The 26,578-nt window shown below is 44.0% G+C and overlaps 2 protein-coding genes across 2 annotated transcripts in view; one reads left to right on the top strand and one right to left on the bottom strand.

Moving 5' to 3' along the window:
• Positions 1-26,578, top strand: part of RPL22L1 (ribosomal protein L22 like 1) — a 460,839-nt gene that overhangs the window by 378,618 nt on the left and 55,643 nt on the right. The gene's annotated exons all lie outside the window — the stretch shown is intronic.
• The window catches only part of CLDN11 (claudin 11), a 55,643-nt gene continuing 36,022 nt past the window's right edge, over positions 6,958-26,578 (bottom strand). Inside the window, exon 3 of the mRNA XM_068281004.1 lies at positions 6,958-13,187. Within this exon, the coding sequence (XP_068137105.1) occupies positions 12,952-13,187 (236 nt within the window). The 3' untranslated portion in view covers positions 6,958-12,951. The remainder of the gene's footprint in view (positions 13,188-26,578) is intronic.

The raw sequence follows: 26,578 nt of genomic DNA, 5'->3' as shown, positions 1-26,578 counted from the left end.
GGCGGGACAAGGTCCTTCAGCACCCAAGGCTGAGACAGCAAAGTGCGCCCCTCCATCCCTCCCACCCCAGCCATCACACACTGATTGCTATTAGACTAATAGGTACCCCAGGGCCCCCAACCTCCCCAACACCTTAATCTCTTGTTATCTGGCTTGCAGTCACTGTCATGTATCCCCTTTTCTTATTTCTTTCTGCTTCAAACACAATTGGGAATGACAGCTGAATGAATTGTGCGCCCCCTCCTACACTGCGCCCTGAGGCTGGAGCCTCTCCAGCCTCTGCCTCGGCTCGGCCCTGGACTTTAGCGGTTAATAGCAAAGCCCCCTTACATGATATAAACACCAAATTTGCAGGATATGTTAAGTAGAACAGTGGAAACGAGGGAAAATATTTTTTTTCAAAAAGATTTTACAGTTTTTGAGATAATCGATTTCAAAGGAAAAAGTATACATGTAAATGTGGGTTTTCAGGTTATAATTATGGGCGTGATCACGAGCCGGATTTGGACCACGGTCACGGGTGCATTTGGAACTGAATCCATGATCGACAGGCAATCACAAATTCTGAATCCGACCTCGTGATCAGGAAAAACAGCTGGTGATAATGGGTAACCCGTGACCACAAGGCCGTAGAGAGCAACACTGCTCTGCAGCAAGCTTTTAAAGCTGCAAAGCCCAAAATTGTAAAAAATAGCCTGGTCACTAGGGAGGTGTAAGTCTATGGTCCTGAAGTGGTTAAACAGGACAGGACAGAAAGAAAACAGAGAAATGCACCCTGTATGTATTTAGAGAGCTTAGCCTGTCAAATCCCCCCTTATCTGTGACTAATCCCAATTCCCAAGTTGGTAATCTGATCTCTCCCCTGTGTCACCTGACTACCACGGCAGATAAGCACATTTGAAAGCACTGGACATTAACAATATGTCTGCTTCCATGAAAGCAGGAAGTAGAAACACTGCAGATTTATTGTAGGATTTGTATCAGCTGTAACAAAGAAATGTTTTTCTGTAAAAGTTATTATGCTGTTCTGTGTCTGAATTCAGGTTCACTTTAACATGTAGTTAATAAAGGGGAAAAAAATAAAAGCAAAAACCTTTCATCAACCATTTGGATGTTGAAGTCTAGTGCAGGCTTCAATTGTCAACATTACATGTATCCCATTTAGAATACATTCAAGAGCTCACTAGCGATTGCAGTTACTCAACATTAGAGGCAAACCATTTCTTCTGCATTTTCCTTGAGAAGAATTCATGGAGAAGCATGAAATCAGTCTACACAGGTGACTGATTTGTATGACAGATTTTCTGATTGCAGCCATGTGATCATATCTCACCTTCTTTTCTTACCCACACAAGAGGCAAAAGTGAAACATGATCACATGATCAAGGCTAGACAACTGTAGTTGTAGTTGTTATTTCCTGTTAAACAATGCCTTGCCTGATCTATTTGACTGCAGTATTGTCTGAATCACACCAGGAACAAGCATGCAGCTAATCTTGTCAGATCTGACAATAATGTCAGAAACATCTGCTGCATGCTTGTTCAGGGTCAATGTCTAAAAGCATTAGAGGCAGAGGATCAGCAGGACAGCTAGGCATCTGGCATTGCTTAAAAGAAAATAAATATGGCAGCCTCCATATACCTCTCATTTCAGTTGTCCTTTTAGGTGGGTATACACCTTTGCTATACAATACAGCATCATAGTGTGCGCTTCTGTCACTGCAATGAAGGCATGATGATGAAATAGCGCAAGTAACAGGAGGTTACTTGCGCTATTTCTCTTAGTGAATCAACCCCTATGTGAGATCTCAATTCCATTGTGTTTCAGCAGCTGGACAGTTCTCCATCTTGGCACTATGATGGTAAATATGATGTAGTATCACTATTGCACGTTATGTTCTTTATGGGTTTTCTCTGTATTTGGTGGGGTCTGCAGTTTTGTTTAGAGGGCAGGGTTTCATTGTTGATTCTTTACAATATTGTATTTGTAGTGTTTGTTTTTCTTTTATTTGCGGGTATAAAGTCGTCCCATTGGTGCACTGTACAATACATTATTATGCAAACTATGCAGAGAAAAGTAGGATATGCATACATCTTTTATTGATAATGTGTGTCTGTCTTATGTTATGATCGTAAAATTCAGTTTACCAAAATATGTTATATTTTAACAAATGCATAAAGCTTTTAAATGTGTCCTTTTTATGCAATTAAAATATTATCTATTAGCAATTTGGACAAAGCACAGACTCCAATGTTAAAGGGCCACTAGGACAAAAACCTGCGTTCACGTACCTACACTTGTCCAACAGTAAATGCACTGTATCTCCTGTGACCAATGCCAGGCTATTTATGGATACTAGCACTGATACTTGGCCTGATGAAGTCACTGTACACTCACAAAACGCACTGGCCTAGTGCAAATACTTTTTCCCTTTTAGGCCTCTTTCACTGTGCAACGTTAAAGTCACACGTTAGAAAATGTTCCAACGCAGACTAACGCACAGCAATGCCAAGTCTGTGCGACATTCACAGTGCACACATTGCGTTGTGTGTAACGTGTAGCAATATTTAGAAAGTGCTGCTTGCTGTGCGTTTAGCAATACATTTGCTGCGTTGTGTGTTGCAAATGCTCAGTAATGTGTTTTTTTTAATGTAACGCATGCGCCATTTTCGTTCCATCGGTATGTGACGAAAACCAGTGGTGCTCACCGCCAGGTCGTGATCACGCTTACGCGTGGATTCACGACCATTTTGACGCATTCCGCCTCGGACACGAAAATCCGTGAATAGATTTTCAACCACGAAAATCTACTTCGGCTTCGCGTGAATGCGGACAGAAATCTGCATTCACGCTTGTGAAACCCGGTGCTGAAGTCGTGGTTTGCGGAAATGCGTCAAACTATGCGGAAGTGACACATTGCAGGCCAATCAGAGTGCCCCAGCCAGGCCCTAGCAACCAATCACAGGAGGGGAGCTATGCCCTCCCCTCCTGAATATAAAGCGGCGGCCATGATGGAAAAGCTCTGTCCTTGTTAGACTGTGGTGCTGAGAGGATTATCTCCAGGCCATTGTTGTTTGAGCAAGTGCATTTATTGTGTTAAAAACAAAGCGTTTTTTTTGCTAACACTGCTCTTATACTGTACACAGTTAGCTAGTCAGTGAGTGATTGCTGTAGTTAGTTGTAGTCAGTGTAGTGTAGTGGGAGTGTGGGAGTCTAGTGATTATTTAACTGTGTGTAGTGCTGTGCAGGCAGGTTCAGTGCTGCAGTGTAGTGGGAGTGGGGATTGTCTGTGTGTAGAGTGCAGGCAGGCAGGTTAGTGCAGCTGCAGTGTTCACTTGTATATTCCAGTGACAGTTATACACTTGTACTATTTGCAGGCAGCCAGTCACACCGCCGGCGCCGCCACTCTCTGCCAGCGCTGTTCATTCATTCTGTCAGTGACCTTGTGCCGTGCCCAGTGCCCAGTGCCCACTGCTCGCTCGCTCGCTGGCATATGAGCATCTCATTACACAGTGTGACATCCTTGTGTGCCCACTGCATCCTTCAGTGACCTAGTTGTATATCCAGTGCCCACTGCTGTGCCCACTGCATCCTTCAGTGACCTTGTACTGTGCCCACTGCATCCTTCAGTGACCTAGTTGTATATCCAGTGCCCACTGCTGTGCCCACTGCATCCTTCAGTGACCTTGTACTGTGCCCACTGCATCCTTCAGTGACCTAGTTGTATATCCAGTGCCCACTGCTGTGCCCACTGCATCCTTCAGTGACCTTGTACTGTGGCCACTGCATCCTTCAGTGACCTTGTACTGTGCCCACTGCATCCTTCAGTGACCTAGTTGTATATCCAGTGCCCACTGCTGTGCCCACTGCATCCTTCAGTGACCTTGTACTGTCCCCACTGCATCCTTCAGTGACCTTGTACTGTGCCCACTGCATCCTTCAGTGACCTTGTACTGTGCCCACTGCATCCTTCAGTGACCTAGTTGTATATCCAGTGCCCACTGCTGTGCCCACTGCATCCTTCAGTGACCTTGTACTGTGGCCACTGCATCCTTCAGTGACCTAGTTGTATATCCAGTGCCCACTGCTGTGCCCACTGCATCCTTCAGTGACCTTGTACTGTGGCCACTGCATCCTTCAGTGACCTTGTACTGTGGCCACTGCATCCTTCAGTGACCTAGTTGTATATCCAGTGCCCACTGCTGTGCCCACTGCATCCTTCAGTGACCTTGTACTGTGGCCACTGCATCCTTCAGTGACCTTGTACTGTGCCCACTGCATCCTTCAGTGACCTAGTTGTATATCCAGTGCCCACTGCTGTGCCCACTGCATCCTTCAGTGACCTTGTACTGTGCCCACTGCATCCTTCAGTGACCTTGTACTGTGCCCACTGCATCCTTGCATCCTGTACTGTGCCCACTGACAACTCTGCTGCGATGTCATTGCTAATTGCTGCAAAAAAAACAAAAAAAAATTACAAAAACCTCTCTGGAGCCTTTTTGCCGTCAGCCACTCATCCTCCTCCAGCGGTACCTTCGCCGCCAAGTGCCATTGGAACTCGCCTTCACCTCTTTGACTGCTTAACGTGTATATCCCTTTTTAAAACCACTTATTACCAATTAATAGCCCCATTTAAAGTGTTGATTTCACTTTAAAATCCATTTTCTCTAGAAAAATTTTTTTGGGGGGAATTTTTTATGTTGAAGTTATGTTGCCCCTTATCACCTCGATAATCCATGCTATTTGGGGGACTGTAGCATGTATGGGGGCTTTGTTATTAACGTTAAAAGAAAATCCGCCTCCGGGCGTGAATCCGCGCGTGATTACGCCATTCACGGGAAAAAATCCGCGTGGTTGCGTGGACGCGGACGAAAATCCGCATGCGGCGGGGCCGAATGCGGATTTTTTTTTGCAACCACGCGGATTTCCGAATTCGTGGATGAGGCACATCCGAGCATCCCTGACGAAAACGGCGCACCAAGAGACACATAACGTAGTACAAAATAACGTACAATTTTATAACCTATATGCACTGCGTTAGGGGCACGTTGTGCGACCTTAACGTCTCATCAAATGCAACGTCTTAGTGTGAAAGAGCCCTTATCTAATATATACAGTATGTCATCCATGATGTAAGTTACCTCTTACATTTTTTTCATTTTATAGATTTTAATGTATTTTATCCTTCCTGGGAGCCTCTTTCCCCCATTGTGTTATTACCTAGGAAGCTGCTACTTACAGTAGATATGGGTGATTTTCAAAGTTTCTTGGAAAGGACTTATACAAAGATATTGCTGAAGATAATGTATGGGGATTGAAAGCACATCCAAAGACAAAAAAAACAAAAACACTTTATTAATACATGATTAAAGGTGTCATCACAATCATAAGAAAATGATATAAAAATTGCCTATCAGTCTGCTAATATGTGCATTAACCTGTTGATTGCAATCATCTGCTAGAGTCAATGTATATCTGCAACATTGCACTCACCGTTCAATTTGCATTTTTGTTCCTGTCCAACAAAGTGATGGCTATGATTGGGCCCCGCTGGACTTCCTGATTACCACCCTTCATCATTTGATGAAGATTGCTATAATTGGACCAATCAGATCCAACATTTATATGCAACCTATTGCTGCTGCAGCAGCAGCAGCAAATTCTACACCTAGAGCAGTGATCTGCAATCTTGGCTCTCCAGCTGTTAAGGAACTACAAGTCCCACAATGCATTTGCCTTTATGAATCATGACTTTGGTTGTCAGACTACTGCAGTGCATTGTGGGACTTGTAGTTCCTTAAAAGCCTAGCTGTTCTGCTGATCCATGGCCTCTAGAGCCTAAACAAACATGCAGGTCAGATTTTTCTGACTGAAGTCTGACTGGATTAGCTGCATGCTTGCTTCAGGTGTGTGATCCAAACACTAATGCAGCCAAAGTGATCACCAGGCAACTGTTATCCTTTGAGGCTCCGTTCACAGTGGGATGTTGTGGAGCTGCGTTATAAAGTCTTATAACCCAGCTTACCACACTGCAGTGATAAGCTTATGGGATGTTCACAGTGCGACATTAGCATCACTTTGTAACGTGTAATGTTATGGTAACACACTGCTGCACGGCGTTACCTCTAAACGCACACATTGCCAGGTACAGGAAAGCATACTTTTCATTGCCTGTATGTTTTACTGTACCTACTGTATGCGGCAGTAACACTGCGTTACCACCTTTTTTTTGGGGTAGCAACGTTCCACTGTGAATGCAGCCTAAAAGGATATAAATATAGCAGCCTCCATATGAATCTCACTCAGACTCAGTGCACACCAAAACCGCAAGCAGATCCACAAAACGCTAGCGGTTTTTGGTGCGAATTGCAGAGATTTGGCCCAGTGCACACCAAGCGGATTTGGATGCTATCCACCTGCCGCATGCGCCTGTAAATCCGCTTGGCTATTGGATTTCAATGGGCTGGTGCACACCGGCGGTTTGAGGTTTTTAGCAAACAGCAAAACGTGCAGCAGGAGGCAGGCGGATGCGGCCGGCGGATTGCATCCAAATCCGCTCGGTGTGCACTGGGCCTTACTTCAGCTTTCCTTTAAGATCTCACTGAGATTATTTAGCACACCACAGATCAGTTGGTAAAGAGTGGTAAGAAGACACTGAAACTAGTCAGAATTCGTCTGCAGTGGATCTGAATATATGAATGGAAATCTGATAGAAATGAGTTACTGTGTATCTTCTAGAGCCCCACTAAATTCCGAACAGCTGGTACATATGACTTCACGGTTCTCACTGCAGACTGGTGGCGTTCTTCAAGGATCAGCGTCATACAAAGTGTCATGCAGCCTTCTGGCTTATGCAAGATGATAAATTATCCCCATACTGACTCACCAATTTGGCATTTCGAAAAATGTCACCATATTTGTTCTGTCACAACTAATAAATGAAACTGTTCCACATCTGCAAATTTTCCATGTATTTATTATCATTTGCACAAAATGGATTATCACTCTAACCATACCATAAGTAGTTGTTAGTGTATTAGCAAAATATAGAAAAATACCTCCTAAATTATTATTTACAGCCTGGAAAAAAAAAAAAAAAAAGAATCTTGCATTAAAACAGTCCAATCATGGTATTTTTGGCTGCTTACAACATGCCGTGTTCAGAACTCCATTAAATACTTATGCTGACACTTGTCACTCCAGCACAGTTGGTAAATACTCCATGCAGAATCAAGCAGCGCAAATGACATATGTACAGTAATATAAAATACTATAAAGCATAATACTTGAAAGGTATAAACAATGGTTGTCTATACAAACATACAGAGATAACAAGGACATGTTGACACATGGAGATACCATGATGGGTAATTAAACAAAAGCCGCACTTATATAAAGGAGTGCAGCACTGAAGATGACCCGTTGGAGAATGAAGACTATTGTTATTTGTTTCCCTGTAACAACTGGTACTGTATATACAGACTGTGCTGCTTTTCTCTTATTTTCACTGGTGGACACAATGCATTATTTAACGGCAGAATAGGACAACAAACAATGAAAACAGCAAGGCTCCAGTATACCGCTAGCCAGCCAATTGACATACATAATATTCAGTTAATGCATAATACTTCAAGTCAAATAGTAAACAAGTCAGGGGCAGCAGGTGATCTACATTGTACAGTATCTCCATAATGAGGTGGAATGATCATGTTAGAAACTGCAACTGAAAATAAATCAGGAAAAGTGTTTTGGTTTTATAAGTGTACCGTATTTACATAAATATAAACCAAGGCTCTATGGGATTGATTCACTAAGAGAAATAGTGCGAGTATCCTCCTGTTACTCACGCTATTTCATCAGCATGCCTTAATTGCACGTTACGCGTGCTAGTGGCCGCATAGCGAGCGTAATCAACCCCAGTGACATGAGCACACGCTATGGCTGCTGTATTGCAGCAAAGCGAGCACTAGTAACTTTACACCCGCTCTACTCCTTGGGTCCAGTCACTTTAAAGGAAGTGATTCCAGCACTCTGATTGGCCCAGTAGGCTGCCTGTCACTAGCGCGTAGTGTGCAATTAAGGTAAGCTGATGAAATAGTGTGAGTAATAGGAGTAAAAGTGAATCAACCCCCAAGGCCCAAAACAGCTTTATATCAACTCATGGGTTTATACTCTGGGCAATGCTGAATGAGCAACACAGCACTTTGCTCTCACCCTGCCAGTCCCACAAGGTCCAATAATCTCCTCCCTCTTAGTGCAGTGCATGCAGTAGGGGGAGTGCTGGAAAGGGATTGTATCAGCTCCCTCTTCTGGCTGCATTTGTCAGGTCTTTCCGTTTTGGCCACTACCTGCATGCTGCCAAGGTCTCCTTACTGTGTCTTCTGGGTTTAGTTACTGCACAGTCTCTTAGCTTAGTTCTGGGTTCCACTCTCCACATAAGACATTCAGCCACACTGCCACAATGGAGTTGAATATCAGCAGGAGAGAGCAGGAACCAGGGCAGTATGAAAGTGGGACACCAAAATGATTAGTGCATAAAGCGGAATCATGATACAACCCCCCCCCACACACACACACACACACACACACACACACACACACACACATGCCAGAGCTGGATAATATTGTAGGAGGATACATAGATCATGTGCAGGCAGATTTGGGGGCGGGATCAGCTGGGCGCTGCCTGCCTGATGAGGGGATATTATAATACTGCATCAAGCGCCATTCACTCATAATAGTGTCTTGGACAACAACAAAAAAACGACCCTGGAGCCACCTGTCCACCATCAGGCCCCATAGGCTTGAGCCTCAGTGCCTCTATAGTAAAATCGGCCTTGCATACAGGTGTCTTCCTGCATACCTGAGAAAGTGGCTACTTTAATCAGCACTAGATTCCACTTGAATTACCTTTTTCCCTTTAAACAATACCAGTTACCAGACAGTTCTGTTGATCTTCCTGGCTGCAGTAGTGCTTGAATCACACACCAGAAACATGGGCAGACTTTGTCAGAGCACCTGATCTACATGCTTGTTCAGGGTCTATAACTAAAGGCAGAGGATCAGCAGAACAGCCAGGCAATTCAAATTGTTTAAAGGGAAATAAACATGTCAGTCCCCATGTTCTTCTCACTTCAGATGTGCATTATGGCACAGCCTAGCTGAAAACAGTCCAATGGGAATGATTGCCATGTTGTGTCTATGTGCCTACTTTAAGTGTGGCCATAGCTGGACAGATTTCTTCCTGAAGTGACTGATAGTAAGATATCTTCCCAACCTTGATCTATTATAAGAGGACCAGCTGAGATCCCTTGTTCTGCCCAGTAGCATCGAAACAGCTGTGGCAGCAACCACAGACACAGCCAGTTCCCTGTTTTGGAGGGAACATAGCACCCTCTTTCAGTTACTGGATTAGTTGCTTCATTGATGGTATAATGTTAACAGTTTTCCATAGAGGTAGCTATAAAACGGCTACCCAGCACAGACTTCTGCTGTCAGAGCACCCAAGAAACCTAACCTAACCCGATAATCTCTCTTTCGCCAGTAAACAGGGCCGGATTTACCATAAGGCATTGTAGGCACGTGCCTATAGGCGCCTGATGATGGAAAGGCAGTTCACGCCCCTCCCTGAGCGCCTCCCTCCCTCCTTCCCTATGCAGAGTACTAATGAGAGTGTAATTGAGAGGTTACTCACCATGCTCTCAGCATTCCACTGACGAGATCTCACTTCAGTCAGGGGCACCACTATCTACTTAATACTGAGCGGAGATTCTTATAGCTACCTAATACTTGGGGGCACCCCTACCTACTTAGTATTGAGGGTACTTATGGCTACCTAATACTAAGGGGCACCCGTTGCTGCCTATGACAGGAAAGGGAAGTAAGGGAGCAGTGACAGCTGGGCCAGCCAGCACACTTGCTGTGCAGCTTTGTGAGGGTTTGTAGGATCATGGAGGGCGGAGTCTGGGGTGCCAGGACATCTGTGCCTATAGGCTCCTGTGAGGTAAATCCGGGCCTGCCAGTAAATGCTATAAATATATGGTGCTTTCATGCTTTATGGTAGGTAGGAGCTGTGTTCATCTGCTCCCAGTTCAGTACAATAACAACAGAATTGATAGCAGTTGTCTATTGTGGTGTACTGTAGTATCAGACTATTATTTGGAGAGCGAGCTGTAAAACGGTACTGTTTCCCATTTTCTGATCATGCAGTCATACCCTAGTGTAATCCATAAGTAACCGCCACAGGGCGCCGCCATGACTGCAGGCTTCCAGTATGGCAGGTGCTCATACATTATGTACCAAGAAACATTCTGAAACCACACTCAGAGCTGTTTTACCAAAAGCTTTTACTAATCCATTAACTTATAAAATTGTTATCAACAAAACACGTGTGCCCTTCCAAATAATTTAAGCAAAAATATTCAGAGAAAATGTGAAAAAAATGATGTTTTACATTCTAGTACAATATAAAAAAGGAAGACAAAATGTCAGCTGCTAAACTTTTGAGTAACTCAAGGCACAATGGTAGGAGAAAACTCAGGACACTGAAGAAGTAAAAAAAAATAAGAAAAGAAGAAAGATATTGGTATATCAGTGGCATCCAAAGCCAAGCACCAATAAAGTTCATGGAATACATGCAACAATCACGGTTCACATATAAAGTGGATCTCCAGAAGTGCTAAGAAACATGCCAAGGATACCCTAACTTCCTGCAGAGGAGTATGAAAGGGGTGTGGCCTGAATGGTAGGTAGATAGCTGGTAGGGAAAACAGGTTTTTGGATTTATTTATTTTTAAAATCTCTGCAACTATTGTAATTTTACAGAACACAGAATGGAATTAGCCTTGATTTGCTTTTTAATATTCCTGGAATTCCACTTTCCATCTTTCAAGCAAGAGTGATATTGTAAGGCAACACAGGAAGCTAATCAATTCGGTGAACAGTAAAGCACCATATAAGCCTATGGATGTGGACTATGGTGCTTAATAAAGTGGAAAACCAGATGAAACTATATTTGTTTCCTAATTTTTGGAAGAACTCGAAAGGGATAGACTTCAAATGCTGCCTGCACTCCATTTGGGGAAATTTGATCTCCAAGTAGCAGGGCAGTTTTTATTGCTTTCTTAATTTTGTATAGATTTCCCATTACGTATAAGTCAGGTGGGCCTCATGGAGGAAATAGAACCTGAGAATTGCTGGAGTCAATTGGAATAGATTTCAATGGAAGAGCCACTCACTATGACCATAGTACCCAATCTTTATCTACTATGATTGCTTAAAACTGTCCCAGCCCAGTTACTCCAAATCCCTAAAAACAATTGCTACAGCTAACTAAGTGGAGTGCTCCACCTTGCTTACAAACTTGCACACGCTGAGCCACTATACATACATGCACTAACAATTCTAGCTGACTGCTGGTATTCTAAACTCTCAGATTCTACACATGTGCATGTTATTAGGGTCAACAGGACTAGGGATGATTAATGAGATGGAAATAATATCAAGTTGATTCAGGATTATACAAATTTTATATGCAAATTTATGCAGCTTGAAATGGACCAATCCAATTTTACCTCAGCAGGATTTGATTGGTTCATTTACAAGCACATACATTTGCATACAAAATTTGCATAATGCTGCATCAACTCCAAATTATTTGCATCTCATTAACCATCCCTAAACAGGACTTGCAACGTTTACTTTGCATGGGTGTCTCCCATTTTAAATCAGTCCTTCATCCACAAGATGTTTTATACTGCTGTTCAATCTTTACACTCTGTGTTTACCAGTAGGTAGAAAACACCTATATTTATTAAGGGCACAATGTGTATTTCAAGCCTTCCTGGCTGCAGGAAAGCATGTTTCTATTGCCAAAAAAGACCAGTCTCCCAGCGATGTTAAGGTGCTTCCCATGCTGTGGATAATTGGGCTGCTTTACACAGCACTCACCACCCTCAGCTGACCTTCCTTTAGGGTCCTCAATACCAGCTTCCTCTCTACTCCTCTACAGCTTGTCCTGACACATTCTCCCAGGTTGCTGTGTAGAGCTAATAGCTTTGTGACAAATGCACATGCTCAGTTCTGAATGTAGAAGGACAGGATGCTTATGGAGCAGCCTTCACTCTACTTGCCTGCAATGCCTACACACATGTTATGCCCACCCACTGTGGGCTTTCTCAGTGTGATTTGCTGTTGTTTGGTTTTAAGTAATTGTGTCAAATAAAGATTTTATACTATGATCCTACTGAGTGATGTTTCCATTGAAATCTATTTTATTCCAAATTAGTGACCAACGCTCCCTTTGGCTGTGAGGGCAGCAACCAAACATTTTACAAATTTTGTTCACCAGACAATTATATTTTGGGTCTCTTGAGTCGACTTGTAGTGTATTTCTATGGGAAATCCAGAAGGGTCAGGTCACAGTGTAATACGCACACTAGTGTACGCGCTATAAAATGTACTGAAATGCTCTACAAAGCAAGAAACTCAACTCATGGCAACTCTCAATATATTACGGGGACAGAAAGTTAGCACAAATCTCCTCAAGGTAAAAAACAGCAAGACAAATCTAATCAGGGTTCTGATTCTTCCCTACTGTATTCAAAACAAAAGAATATGCTCTGGCTGAATTTCAAGCACTCTGTGATAAACTGTGCACATATGCAATGAGCTACATATCAACGTTTTGTTGGCTGACAAAGTACGTACTTTGAAAGAATAGGAAAACCATAAGAAAACAAGTTAGCAAACAAATAATATTCTCAAATCTATTGCTTTTACCTCCTTGCCTTGCAATACCACATTTGAGAAAAAGATGAATACAAATTTACAGGTTACATTTAGTACTTTATATTTTCCATTAAATGGCACAGATGTTGCAAATAAAGGCACATAAGTTATGAAAGTCCATCAGGAAGGCTATACCGACAGCTGAAGGCAGCCCACTTAGTCTACACGTTGGCACTCTTGGCGTGGGTGGGAGAACCAGACCCTTGAGATGAATAATAAAATCTGTTTTCCATGAATGCTTGAGATTCTCCTGTGCAGCAGACAATGACTATTCCACCAAACAGGCAAAACGCTGCTCCAATCCATCCAGCATATAGGGAATACCCGAAAGTAACAATGGTGGTTTCTTTGTGAGTGGACACTGGAAACCATATGGTGGCCATGATGGCACTCAGTCCTATGGAGAAGAAGAAGAACAGCCATGTAAGCAGAAGTGAAGACAAGAACACTATATGTTAAAGATCAATTGAACCACCATACAAGGATAATAAACTCCTTTGAACAACTAATGAAATAAAATCCTGTCTGACAGTTGAATTGAACCGAAACTGTATAAGAAAAGCTTAAAAATCGCATTTCTTAAAGAGATCTGAAAGAAACCCACCTCTCCATAAAATGGAAATCTCATTTACAAACACCTTTAAAAAAAATTAATAACGTTTACTTCTGTGATGAAGTTAGCTATGCTGGGTTTTCTCCAAGGGCTTTGGCTAGTATCCTCACACAGTGATATGTGATATTCATATGCCTGTGCTCCCTGACTCTGCATGTATTGCTTATATAGTACCAATGGCCTTTCTCTGTCTCTCTTAGAATGCTCCTCGGAGGCGGACCTTCAGAGATTTCACAAGTGAGAATACAGGGAAGCTTTTTACTAAACAAAAAATAATTTTTATAGGTATATTGATACTGCTATGATATAATAAGATATGTGGTCAGACTTGGAATACATCGTATTGTCCTGTTTTTAAAGCAGATGGGCATACTGTGTCTACCAATCAACATCTCAGGGTTGTTATTCAGCAAAAGCCCCCATCCCCCTAAAAACACCTGATTTTCTTTAACATACTGGTAAGCATCCAGTAATGCTTTCCCATGCTGTTTCCAGCCTGGTGCCCAGGAGGGGTGCAGTCGGACAAAGTTTACATCACCCTGAGGAAGGGAGGTAAGAACAGTATGTATCACCAGGTAGTAGAGACTAGAGGCAGTACAGTCTATAGGTTAGGGTGTATATCTCCAGGAGATGAGAGGGGGAGTAGGGTGTGTATCCCCAGGAGGTGTGAAGGAGGAGTAGGGTGTATATCCCCAGGAGGTGAAGGGGGAGTAGGGTGTATATCCACAGGAGGTGGAGGGGGAGTAGTGTGTATATCCCCAGGAGGTGGAGGGGGAGTAGGGTGTATATCCCCAGGAGGTGTGAGGGGGAGTAGGGTGTATATCCCCAGGAGATGAGAGGGGGAGTAGGGTGTATATCTCCAGGAGGTGGTAGGGGGAATAGGGTGTATATCCCCAGGAGGTGTGAGGGGGAGTAGGGTGTATATCCCCAGGAGGTGTGAGGGGGAGTAGGGTGTATATCCCCAGGAGATGAGAGGGGGAGTAGGGTGTATATCCCCAGGAGGTGGGAGGGGGAGTAGGGTGTATATCCCCAGGAGGTGTGAGGGGGAGTAGGGTGTATATCCCCAGGAGATGAGAGGGGGAGTAAGGTGTATATCCCCAGGAGGTGTGAGGGGGAGTAGGGTGTATATCCCCAGGATGTGGGAGGGGGAGTAGGGTGTATATCCCCAGGAGGTGGGAGGAGGAGTAGGGTGTATATCTCCAGGAGATGAGAGGGGGAGTAGGGTGTATATATCCAGGGGGTGGGAAGGAGTAGGGTGTATATCCCCAGGAGGTGGGAAGGAGGAGTAGGGTGTATATCCCCAGGAGGTGAAGGGGGAGTAGGGTGTATATCCCCAGGAGGTGGAGGGGGAGTAGGGTGTATATCCCCAGGAGGTGGAGGGGGAGTAGGGTGTATATCCCCAGGAGGTGTGAGGGGGAGTAGGGTGTATATCCCCAGGAGATGAGAGGGGGAGTAGGGTGTATATCTCCAGGAGGTGGTAGGGGGAATAGGGTGTATATCCCCAGGAGGTGTGAGGGGGAGTAGGGTGTATATCCCCAGGAGGTGTGAGGGGGAGTAGGGTGTATATCCCCAGGAGATGAGAGGGGGAGTAGGGTGTATATCCCCAGAAGGTGGGAGGGGGAGTAGGGTGTATATCCCCAGGAGGTGTGAGGGGGAGTAGGGTGTATATCCCCAGGAGATGAGAGGGAGAGTAAGGTGTATATCCCCAGGAGGTGTGAGGGGGAGTAGGGTGTATATCCCCAGGATGTGGGAGGGGGAGTAGGGTGTATATCTCCAGGGGGTGGGAAGGGAATAGGGTGTATATCCCCAGGAGGTGGGAGGGGGAGTAGGGTGTATATCTTCAGGAGATGAGAGGGGGAGTAGGGTGTATATCTCCAGGAGATGAGAGGGCGAGTAGGGTGTGTATCCCCAGGAGGTGGGAAGGAGGAGTAGGGTGTATATCCCCAGGAGGTGGGAGGGGGAGTAGGGTGTATATCCCCAGGAGGTGTGAGGGGAAGTAAGGTGTATATCCACAGGAGATGAGAGGGGGAGTAGGGTGTATATCTCCAGGGGGTGGGAAGGGGAGTAGGGTGTATATCTCCAGGAGATGAGAGGGGGAGCAGGGTGTATATCCCCAGGGGGTGGGAAGGGGAGTAGGGTGTATATCCCCAGGAGGTGTGGGGGGGGGAGTAGGGTGTATATCTCCAGGGGGTGGGAAGGGAATAGGGTGTATATCCCCAGGAGGTGGGAGGGGGAGTAGGGTGTATATCTTCAGGAGATGAGAGGGGGAGTAGGGTGTATATCTCCAGGAGATGAGAGGGCGAGTAGGGTGTGTATCCCCAGGAGGTGGGAAGGAGGAGTAGAGTGTATATCCCCAGGAGGTGTGAGGGGGAGTAGGGTGTATATCCCTAGGAGGTGGGAGGGGGAGTAGGGTGTATATCCCCAGGAGGTGGGAGGGGGAGTAGGGTGTATATCTCCAGGAGATGAGAGGGGGAGTAGAGAGTATATCCCCAGGGGGTGGGAAGGGGAGTAGGGTGTATATCTCCAGGAGATGAGAGGGGGAGTAGGGTGTATATCCCCAGGGGGTGGGAAGGGGAGTAGGGCGTATATCCCCAGGAGGTGGGGGGGGGCAGTAGGGTGTATATCTTCAGGAGATGAGAGGGGGAGTAGGGTGTATATCTCCAGGAGATGAGAGGGGAAGTAGAGTGTATATCTCCAGGGGGTGGGAAGGGAATAGGGTGTATATCCCCAGGAGGTGGGAGGGGGAGTAGGGTGTATATCTTCAGGAGATGAGAGGGGGAGTAGGGTGTATATCCCCAGGAGATGAGAGGGGGAGTAGAGTGTGTATCCCCAGGAGGTGGAAAGGGGAGTAGGGTGTGTATCCCCAGGAGGTGGGAAGGGGAGTAGGGTGTATATCCCCAGGAGGTGGGAAGGGGAGTAGGGCGTGTATCCCCAGGAGGTGGGAAGGAGTAGGGTGTATATCCCCAGGAGGTGGGAAGCGGAGTAGGGTGTGTATCCCCAGGAGGTGGTAAGGGGGAGTAGGGTGTATATCCCCAGGAGGTGGGAAGGGGAGTCGGGTGTATATCCCCAGGAGGTGGGAAGGGGAGTAGGGTGTATATCTCCAGGTGGTGGAGGAACAGAGCAGTTTATATTGCCAGGAGGTGGAAAGGGGAGTACACTATATACACAGGAGTTGGAAGGAGGGCCATTAGCCAGAGCAAGCAATCTTATGTTACTTAATACCACAATAATATACGTGCTCTCAGCCTATTGAGGAAAAAAAAGCAGGAAGGATTTCATTAAGCTGGTTGCCAGAAAAGTCCAGTCGTTAATGTGACACTGAAGCGAAAAAAAACCCCTTATGATATAATGAATTTTATGTATAGTACAGATAGAACATTAGTAACAAAGAAAAGAATCACATATTTTTATTTTCCAATATATAGGGTTTTTTTTTTTAATAACATTGCATCATTCAATCATATTTGCAATTAAAGTACAAACCCCACCCTGTATTTTAAACTATGAAACAGAGCAGAGCTAATGATCCTTTGAACTTCCCTGCAGTAAAAGCTTATCTGAAGCTGTCTCTCACTGTTTCTTTGATGTATAAGTGCTTCAGAAAATAGGATGGTCTGTCTCAGACCCAAGTTGGGTCGGAAAGCTCAATAGATAACAAGTGATGTTTCTTAAAGTGTAACTGTCGGGCATAAATCAAAAATCAATTCTTTATTTTTATCTGGTAAACAAGTAGTCATGATGCTAACCAGGCAATCCAAAAGTTAAAAATCACTGTTATGGTGCCCATACACGATACAATAAAAACGTTTGATTTTTCCGTTTTTTCTTTCTAATTGAACAAATCGAATGAAAGTCGAAAATATTTTTTTTTTATCAAGAAATTCAAACGATTATCCCATTTTTTGAGAAAAATCTGATTGGACATGCTGGAAAAATCTTTATACTCGATGTTACGGGATAATTGAACTAAATTATCTTATCGGAATTTTTTTTTAAATTGTACCATGTATGGGCATCTTTTCTTCTCCATAAAACATCATTCCCCATTTTCACTGGTTCTTATTTAGTACATCTGCAACACAAAGCAAATGGCAGGGCATGATGGTTTTTCTTTTTTTAATTCTTTACTTTCCCCTCAGACATCACTAATGCAGCCTGATTGGCTGAAGCTTCTTTCCCTCCTGTTTTCCCCTCCCACACCTCTGTTCCTATTTGATTGGCCAATATTTCTCATGCTGAGGCAATGCACTTTCTACTGCAGAGCTGGATGGGAGTGTCTGAAGACTGGGAGGAGGGCAGTGATACACAGACGGAGTAGGGAGGAAATTATGTCAGGATTGGCTTCAAGATCGACCCAGTTGAAATGGAAAATCCTAAGAAGGATTTTCTCTTTTTTTACTATAGAAAAATCACTACAATCAAAATGTGGACAGTGCAATATATATGTTATGTAAGTAGAGCTAGTATTTATCTACTTATATATGTGTTTTTTTTAGATATTATTGCTGACAGCTCCTCTTTAACATTTCCTGTACTGGAAACAATATCTGACTCTGTTCCTTGCTACTAATGTTCTATTTTTTTTTAGCTGTACTACACATAAAAATCATTATATCTTAAAGGACTTACGAGCCCAAATGAAAAAAAAAAAATCCTGTACCTGCCTGATTTTTGAAGGCACAGAGGACGCCATCCGCGCCATTCCGCCGGGTCCCCGCTACTTAATTTCCCCCCAGGCCGGCTCCCGTTCCCACAGCCCGGGTCAAGCTCTCCTGCCTCCTCAAAAATGGCCGCCGGAGGTTGCCGCGGCTGCACAGTCCACACAGAGGTGAGTGCAGCTGCGCAGCTCTAGGGCCTCCCTCCCCGATCCACGCTACAGGCTGTCTCCTGTAGCGTGGATCGTGGGAAGACCCTAGAGCTGCGCAGTCGCACTCGCGTCTGTGCGGACTGCGCAGCCGCTACAACCTCCAGCGGCCATTTTTGAGGAGGCAGGAGAGCCCGACCCGGGCTATGGGGTCGGGAGCCAGCCCGGAGGGAAATTATGCAGCGGGGACCTGGCGGAACTGCACGAAGGGCGCAGATGGTGTCCTCTCTGCCTTCAAAAATCATGCAGGTACAGACCTTTTTTTTAAATTTGGGCTCATAAGTTAAGTTTATTTTCACTTCAGATTCCCTTTAAAGGAAACCAGAGATGATTTCCTAGCCCTTATGAATACTTACCTGGGGCTTCCTCCAGCCCCATGAGCACTGGGGCCTCCCTTGCCATTCTCCTCGAGTCCCCTGTTCTGCCGCTATAACTCCTGGTAAGCCGGGCAGTCTCGGCCATCTGCATATGCGCGGCTCGGCCGTGCGCACACCCCTTATCGTGCGCCCATCTCCTGGAGCATTCTGTGCCTGTGTAGTAGTCCAAGGGATAGGTGCATGACGGGGGGATGCGCATGGCCGAGCCGCGCATGCGCAGAAGGCAACGACTGGTGGCCACTGACCGGATTACCGGGAGTTGTAGCGGAAAAACAGGGACCGGAGGAGGATGCCGAAGTAGCTCATAGGACTGGAGGAAGCCCCAGGTAAGTATAAATAGTGGCCAGTGTACCATCTCTGGTACACTTTAAAGAGAACCTGAACTGAAAATTAAAAGTCAAAATAAACATACATACCGTAAGTCATACTTACCTCCCATATAGTCTATTCATCAATCCCTTTATCCTCTTCTGCTTCCTGTTTGTCCACTGTGGTCGATAGAATTCTCCGTTCTCCATATATAAAATGGCCATTACCCCATAACAGCTTCCTGGTCCGCACACTGTTAAACTGTTATATCGCCCACTTGAGCCATAGGGAAACATGGACATTACGTTGCATCAGTTCTAACTGACAGCATCTGATATATAACTGACAGCAACTGGTATGTTTCAGTTCTGACAAAATATTGTCAGAACTGGAAAGGATCACTGTAAGAAGAAGATGGTGAGCTTCTGAGAGGAACTGACGGTGAGGTAAGTATTTACTATTCATTTGCAGCTACATCATGTGTTTATATTAAATAATTTTGCTCAGTTCAGGTTCCCTTTAAGCTCAATAAGCCAGAGATCTAGGAGTCCTTATGTTACGTACTTGCTTACTTTACCTAGAGCATGTTTTAATATGCCATTATACAGTATATGCTGTTCCTTAATCTTACAGACAATTACACCCAAAGGCAGATGTAAAAATGACAGAGCAAAGCCTTCATACAATATATAGATTTCATTGCAGGCTGGGATTTTTCTAACAAGCACTGCAGTCATCCTATATTGCTACTTAAACGGCAGTTAGTCAGTTTCTTCAGTATTTAGTACAAAAAATGTGTAACTCTTCTTCCGAAAACCTGATCTTAAATGAATTTTAAACAACTTCAGAGCTTTGCAGTCTGCAAAGCAAGTCAGTCAATAGTGACCTATTTAAATACTAATGCAGTGAAAGAGAACATATTATACTTACTAATCCTTTTTAACATTCGCGTTTTGCATATATTCACTCTTTTTTTCTCAGAAAAGGATTCTTCACAAAGTCAATCAGCTTGAACATGTCACAAAAGGAGTTACAGTCACTATTTCTTAGAGAAATTATTAAGATGTCCTAGAGAATCCTGTAAAGCAGTCATTATCCATTTATTCTGAAAAGAATAATTTGATAGACTTAGGAATTCATTAAAGTGAACCTCCGGACTAAAAATCTACTCAGCAGAACTGAAAAGGCTTGGTGTTTCTTTAACAGTTTCACAGCATCAGAACTTTGTTTTTCTTACCAAAGCATAATTTTTAGCTGCATTTTTAGCTAAGCGCCACCCTTTAAAGAAAAAAAGCCTGGGCTTTTTTTCCCCTGATGCTGTGCAGAGCATGATGGGATTTCCTATGTTGTTATTCACGTTGCCTAGCGACGGGGAGAGGTGCTCAGGACACAGGACAGTTGGAACTGTGTCTCATGCTCCCTGTCATCTCCTTTCAACCAAAAAGATGGCTGCCCTCATGGAATCAAACATTTGCCTGTTCTTTTAAATCAGTGTGGGTAAGAGATTATATTACCTACCTATTTTAATTAACATAACTAATGTAACTTAATTACGGTATGTTTGTTTAGGCTGGAGTTCCTCTTTAACACACTAGTAGCTATCAGTTGCAAGGATCACAGAAAAGATTGCATTATGGATGTATTCTTGCCATATCAATGTATATATCAGTATATGGCAGTGGCAGTCCCTTCCCCATTCACACTGGAGACCTTGTAACACTGAGTAACACGATCCCTGGTAGGGAAAATTTCTAACTAGACACAATTTTGACATTCCTCACTTAGGGGTTACTTACTTTTGTTGCCAGAGGTTGAGAAATTAATGGATGTGCATTGAGTTATTTTGATAGAAGAGCAAATTTACACAGTCATACAAGCCGTACACTGACTACTTTCTTTACATTGTGTCATATCTTCAGTGGTATCCTATGAAATTATATAATAAAATATTTACAAACATGTGAGAGGTGTACTCAATGTTGTGAGATGCTGTATACGCCATCACATGGGCACTTTTGGAGTAGATCGTTTCTAGATGGGCAAAAAAATGACATACAGCATCAGGCAAGTGGCAACCACTAATTACTAAGTGGCATGACATTAAAGGGAACCTAAAGGGAGAGGTTTATGAAGGCTGCCATATTTATTTCCTTTTAAACAATATCAGTGGCGTGACAGTCCCGTTGATCATTCCAGTATCAGTAATTACTGAATCACATACCTGAAACAAGCATGCAGCCAATCTTGTCACTTTTTTAAGATCTGATCTGATCTGCATGCATGTTTAGGGTCTATGGCTACAAGCAGCCCCGGGACGCCCATAAGGAGGGGTTAGGCAGGGTGAGGCGGGTTTGTTCAAGTGGCAGAAGTGTATGGGGGGGGGGGGGGAAGCGCCTGGCCAAGGGTGGGGGGGCTGCCAAGCTGGAGGGGGTAGCAGGCAGGAAGGGGGGCAGCGGGCACAGCGGTGGGGAGGAGGGGTCGGAACCTCCCTCCCTCACCTGGGTCCACCCGTCCGCTCTCCTCCTCCTGCAGTGTACAAGTAGGCAGCGGGCGGGGAAGCGATGACACACCTCCTTCCGCCTTCCAGCGTGCGTTTCACTGCTCGTCACTTCCTGCAATGCCGCCCACTGTACTATCGCTTCCCCGTCCGCTGCCTACTTGTACACTGCAGTAATAGCTGGAGGAGAGAGTGGATGGGGGGACCCAGGTGAGGGGGGATCCAACCCCTCCCCCCCTCCGCTGTGCCTGCTGCCCCTCTTCCTGGCTGCTACCCCCTCCAGGCTACCTATATTGGGGGCAATTATACTACCTATGGGGGCGGCATCTTCACAAGTTTGCCTCAGGCGGCAAAAAGACTAGAACTGGCCCTGGCTACAAGTATGGGCTGGCGCACACCAAGAGCGCTTCTGGGTCCTTTTAAAATTGCTAGCACTTCAAAAAAGTGATTGGCTAATGTGTTTGTATGGGATTGATCACACCAAAGCAAGGTGATTTTTTGTCAAGCGCAAATGTGGGTCCTGCAGCATTTTGGAGGCAATTATTCCTCAATATAAAGTATAGGAAAGGTGACAAATCAATCTAAAAAGCGATTTTTCAGAGCGTTTTTTGACCAAAGCTGTTTACTTCCAGACCAAAGTTTAAAACCACTACAATAAAATGCTCCAAAATCGCTAGGCAGGCAGCTGGTATTCTGTGGCATAGCTAAGGAGCTATGGACCCCATTGCAAGTTTTACATTGGGCCCCCCAAGCACTCTATACATAACAACTGATACAGTGCACCAAAACCTGCCAAGGATATCCACAGAGTCAGAGGTGCTGGAAGGGGATGGGGAGCAGTTTGTTAATGAATACTACTACTCAAAGCATCTAGAGAAGTGAAAATTACCAGCACAGGACCAATAGAGAGCTAATACAGCAGTTGAGGGAGGGCCCCTCTGACCCAAGGGCCCTGGTGTAGTCGCAACCTCTGCATCCCCTATTGCTACGCCACTGCTGGTATTGTTTTAAAGAGACTCTGTAACAACATTTTCAGCCTTATTTCTTCTATCCTATAAGTTCCTATGCCTGTTCTAATGTGGCCTGGCTTACTGCAGCCTTTTCTAGTTGCACTGTCTCTGTAATACTGTATATCTAATCTTCTTTTCTTTGTCAAGCCTTGTCGAGCCAGAGAGGAATGCACTGCCTCTGCTGTGATAGGGAGAAGTTATGCACTCCTGCAGGCTCTGTGTGTGTGCTTTGTTTATTAGTCACAGACAGCTCTCAGCTCTCAATTTCAGCTTGTCTGAAGGGGAAGGGAGCTTCCCATGCTGAGAAACTGAGAGTCCCTGACTGGAGTTCACTATGTAATAAAAACTTGTAATATAATGTAACATGATATATATATATATATATATATATATATATATATATATATATATATATATATATATATACACACACACACACACACAAACATCACTTCCTGGTTAGCAGCCATGTTTTTTGTTTGTAAACACTCCCTAAAACTGGCGATTAAAAGCCAGGATCACGGCAGGGACTCAGGGAGCGGCGGAAATGGCAAAAAGGGATCCAGGAGATCACAGTGACTCGATTGGTATGTTTTTTATTGTACAAATCGGACAGTACAGATTCTCTTTAAAGGAAATAAATATGGCAGCCTCCATATACCTCCCACTTTAGATTCCCCATAAACACATTCACTGAAATGCATGCAAGCAGTTTCTGGGCATTTACAGTGGTTTGCCTGTGCTTATGGGGCTTGGCACTATTTCCTGTATTATGTGAATGCACTGCAAGCATGTCCTGAGCTCTTATAATCTGGCTACACACTTGGTTTACACATTTGATAACTGCAGAGCCACTAGTAACTAACTACAGGCAAATTGCACCGAAAAATGCTACATACACAGTTTTCCATCAATTTTCAAATCAAGCAGTGTGAAGCCACCCTGGAGGTAGCATAGTCCTTAGAAAGTTTCTGTATTATTAGGAGCACATTTTCTGCACATCCTTCCTTGAAACGCGATCCTAATTTCTTCCTTTAGAAAGCAGACTGGAGGAGAAGCAAAAGTAAAGATTTCCCTCCACATGAGATGATCAAAAACAGGAGGTAAATTGATCGGTGGGGGTCATGTTCACCTATAAAGCGAGTATCAATTCTCTGGCAGCACCATGGTGACTCACTGATGACTCACTCATTATATTACCTTGGACATTAGTCATCCTTTTCCTGGGCTGATCTCTGTACATCAGCTGCAGGGCTCAGCTGGATGAGGGCTTGTCATAAACAGAAGAATAACTCACAGCTACGTCAACATTCACATAGAGGAACTGTGATTTGGAAAGATAGGTTATTATTCCTAACACAAAAGTAAGTGGAGGAAGGAAAATCACAGCCTAAGCAGACAGACATTTCTACAACTCTCCCAACAGAATTCTCATTCACAGCATTACGACAGGAAGCTTTATTCTAGTATAACTTAACTACAGAGATTGGGATGACAGCGTCAAAATCTATGAGTGTAGAGAAAGCTAGTGTCATCATAGAGATGTAGAACAGAAAGTCCTGAAGTAACAAAACACATTGCCCCTGCTGTTAAGGGGTGTAACTAGGAATAAGGGGTGCCATTGCAGAATTATGATGGGTTTCCCAGTCTCAGCTACACCTGAACAACACCTCCCCTCCTCCTATTATCTGTGTTGAACAGGGGGTCTCAATACATTTTTAGAAACACCACTATCCTTCCTATAGGTTCTTATTACCAGTGACAGCACTTCCAGCAGAGAGGGACACCATCCTAATCAATGACAGTGTTTGATAGAGATATTGACATGATCAACATAGCTCCTCTGCATGCTGTGTATCTGTATGTGTCCACATTGCACACAACCCAGTGGCCAACACTCGGTCCCTGACATTTGATATCATATAAGCACAAGTGTACAGTGGTCACAGAGGGACAACCGCAAGAAAATAAACGGAATTGTAAACTGGTAAACTACAAACTGGGCCCCCCTTGCTATCAGGCCCAATTGAAGCTGCTAAGGCTGCTATAATTATAGCTATGCCCACTGCAGCTGCTAAAACCAGCTCAACTTTCCCGTATTCATCACAAACATAGCTGTCAGATCAGTCTTCAGGGAAATATCAACAGATAAAGACTATAAAATTCTGTCTAAGGCCCCGTTCACTTATTCTCAAGATAGCAGTGCCAGGAATAACTGACCACTGCTCCCTATGGCCTATCCATCTGTCCCCTTACCCAAGTATAGAGCTTTCCAACATGCTACAATAATATATCTAATCTATGGAAGGTTTGAATGAACCCTTCACTTTTGACTTTAACAAAGTTAAATTACTGGGCTGGTTTAATGTTATATTTGTAAAAAAAATGTTCTGGGCCTGCTACAAGCTGAAGTTCAACCCAATCACAATCTCTGATCTGCACATACTCTCCTTTTCTCCTCTTTTACAATTACCTCCTCACATTCACGTATACAAGATTTTGCACGTGCTTCACCCCTCCTCTGGAATGCCCTTCCACAAAACATCTGTCAGACGCGCCCTCAAAACTCACTTTTCCGACACGCATACGCTCTACCTTAGGCCATTCCACCTTTGATGTAAGGCCAAGTTTCACTCTTACTAGATATCCTAAAGACTCAGTGCCTCTAGGTATATTTGTATACTACCCCTCCTCTTGTCTCCACGAATTCTTTTAGATTGTAAGCTTGCAAGGGCAGGGCTCTCTCACCCTTTTGTGTCTTGAAAATTATTATATATTTTATTTATCATGTTACTTTTGCCACTGTAATTACTGATTTTTTAAATTGTATGTTGTGCCAATTCTGTATTTTGTATATTGGTGTATACCATTATCTGTATTATTTTGTACCCCATGCTTGTTTCTAACTTTGCACAGCGCCAACGCCACGGAATATGTTGGCGCTTTATAAATCAGTATTAATAATAATAATGTTATCTCTTGAGTCTCCCATGCAATCTTATATTATGTACCTCATAAAGTGAAGTTAGTACAGGAGCATACTCTGATGGTGGCCCTAGTTATACTGGTTATATAGCATAAGGCCTCGTTTACACTTAATCAGTTGCTCTCAGTTAAAACGGAAAGAAAACGGATTTTCAAAGTAATGCCCATGTTTTCCTATGGCACAATTCACACTTAACGCGTTAAACTGAAATCTTTTTCACAATGCACTGCTATGGAAAAAACACGTACCAACACGTACTAACGCACACTAATGCGTACCAACTGATTAAGTGTAAATGGGCCCTAACTGTGTGACCTTTTTTGTTCTCCTCTCCCTAGTGCAAAGCTTGGGGGCAAAGTTCCCGGTCATTTCACTTATTTGTTGCATAATCAGTTATATAATTACATGTTTGTACACATTTCCTATTTATGTATTTCAGTAAGGCTTTCTTTCTTTGTGTTTTAATAGTTCTGGACTACTGTTATGTCCATTTTTGAAGCAATTTAAAGTGAACCTCCAGACTAAAAATCTACTCAGCAGCACTGAAAAGGCTTGGTGTTTCTTTAACAGTTTCACAGCATCAGAACTTTATTTTTCTTACCCAAGCCTCATTTTTAGCTGCACAGAAGAAAACTGCCCCAGGCATTTTTCCCCTGATGCTGTGCAAAGCATGATGATTTCTGATGTTTTTGTTCTCTTTCTGCTGTTTTGGTGCCATTTTTTTTCTTTAATTTAGAATTTGAGATTTGAAGCCTAGCGTGCACAGCTGGTAGTGATGGGAATTCCAGCTCTTTTAAGACAATCGGCTCTTCTAGCGCAGCTCCCATTAAAGAGCCGGCTCGTATGGCTCTCAAACGGCTCTTCATTTAATATCATTAAAAGCCACTTAGGTACAGAAGAAAAGCCCCGCCCCGCCTCCATGACAACTCCAGGCTGCTTTTCTGAGTGGGGCAATCCCTCCTGCTGCTGCTGCTCTGCTCCGCCCCATACACCCCTACAAGCTACAAAAGGAGGACTACATCTCCCGGCATGCCTCAGTTCCCTTTATTACAGAGCAAAGCGCACTGGTGAGTGACTCACAGGCATCGGCTCTTTTTAACCACTTGAGGACCTAGCCTTTATCCCCCCTTAA

The sequence above is a fragment of the Hyperolius riggenbachi genome, chromosome 4 (genome assembly GCF_040937935.1).
Source record: "Hyperolius riggenbachi isolate aHypRig1 chromosome 4, aHypRig1.pri, whole genome shotgun sequence".
Taxonomy (NCBI): domain Eukaryota; kingdom Metazoa; phylum Chordata; class Amphibia; order Anura; family Hyperoliidae; genus Hyperolius; species Hyperolius riggenbachi.
The sequence above is the reverse complement of the archived record's forward strand: the minus strand, read 5'-3'. Positions and strand labels throughout refer to the sequence as shown.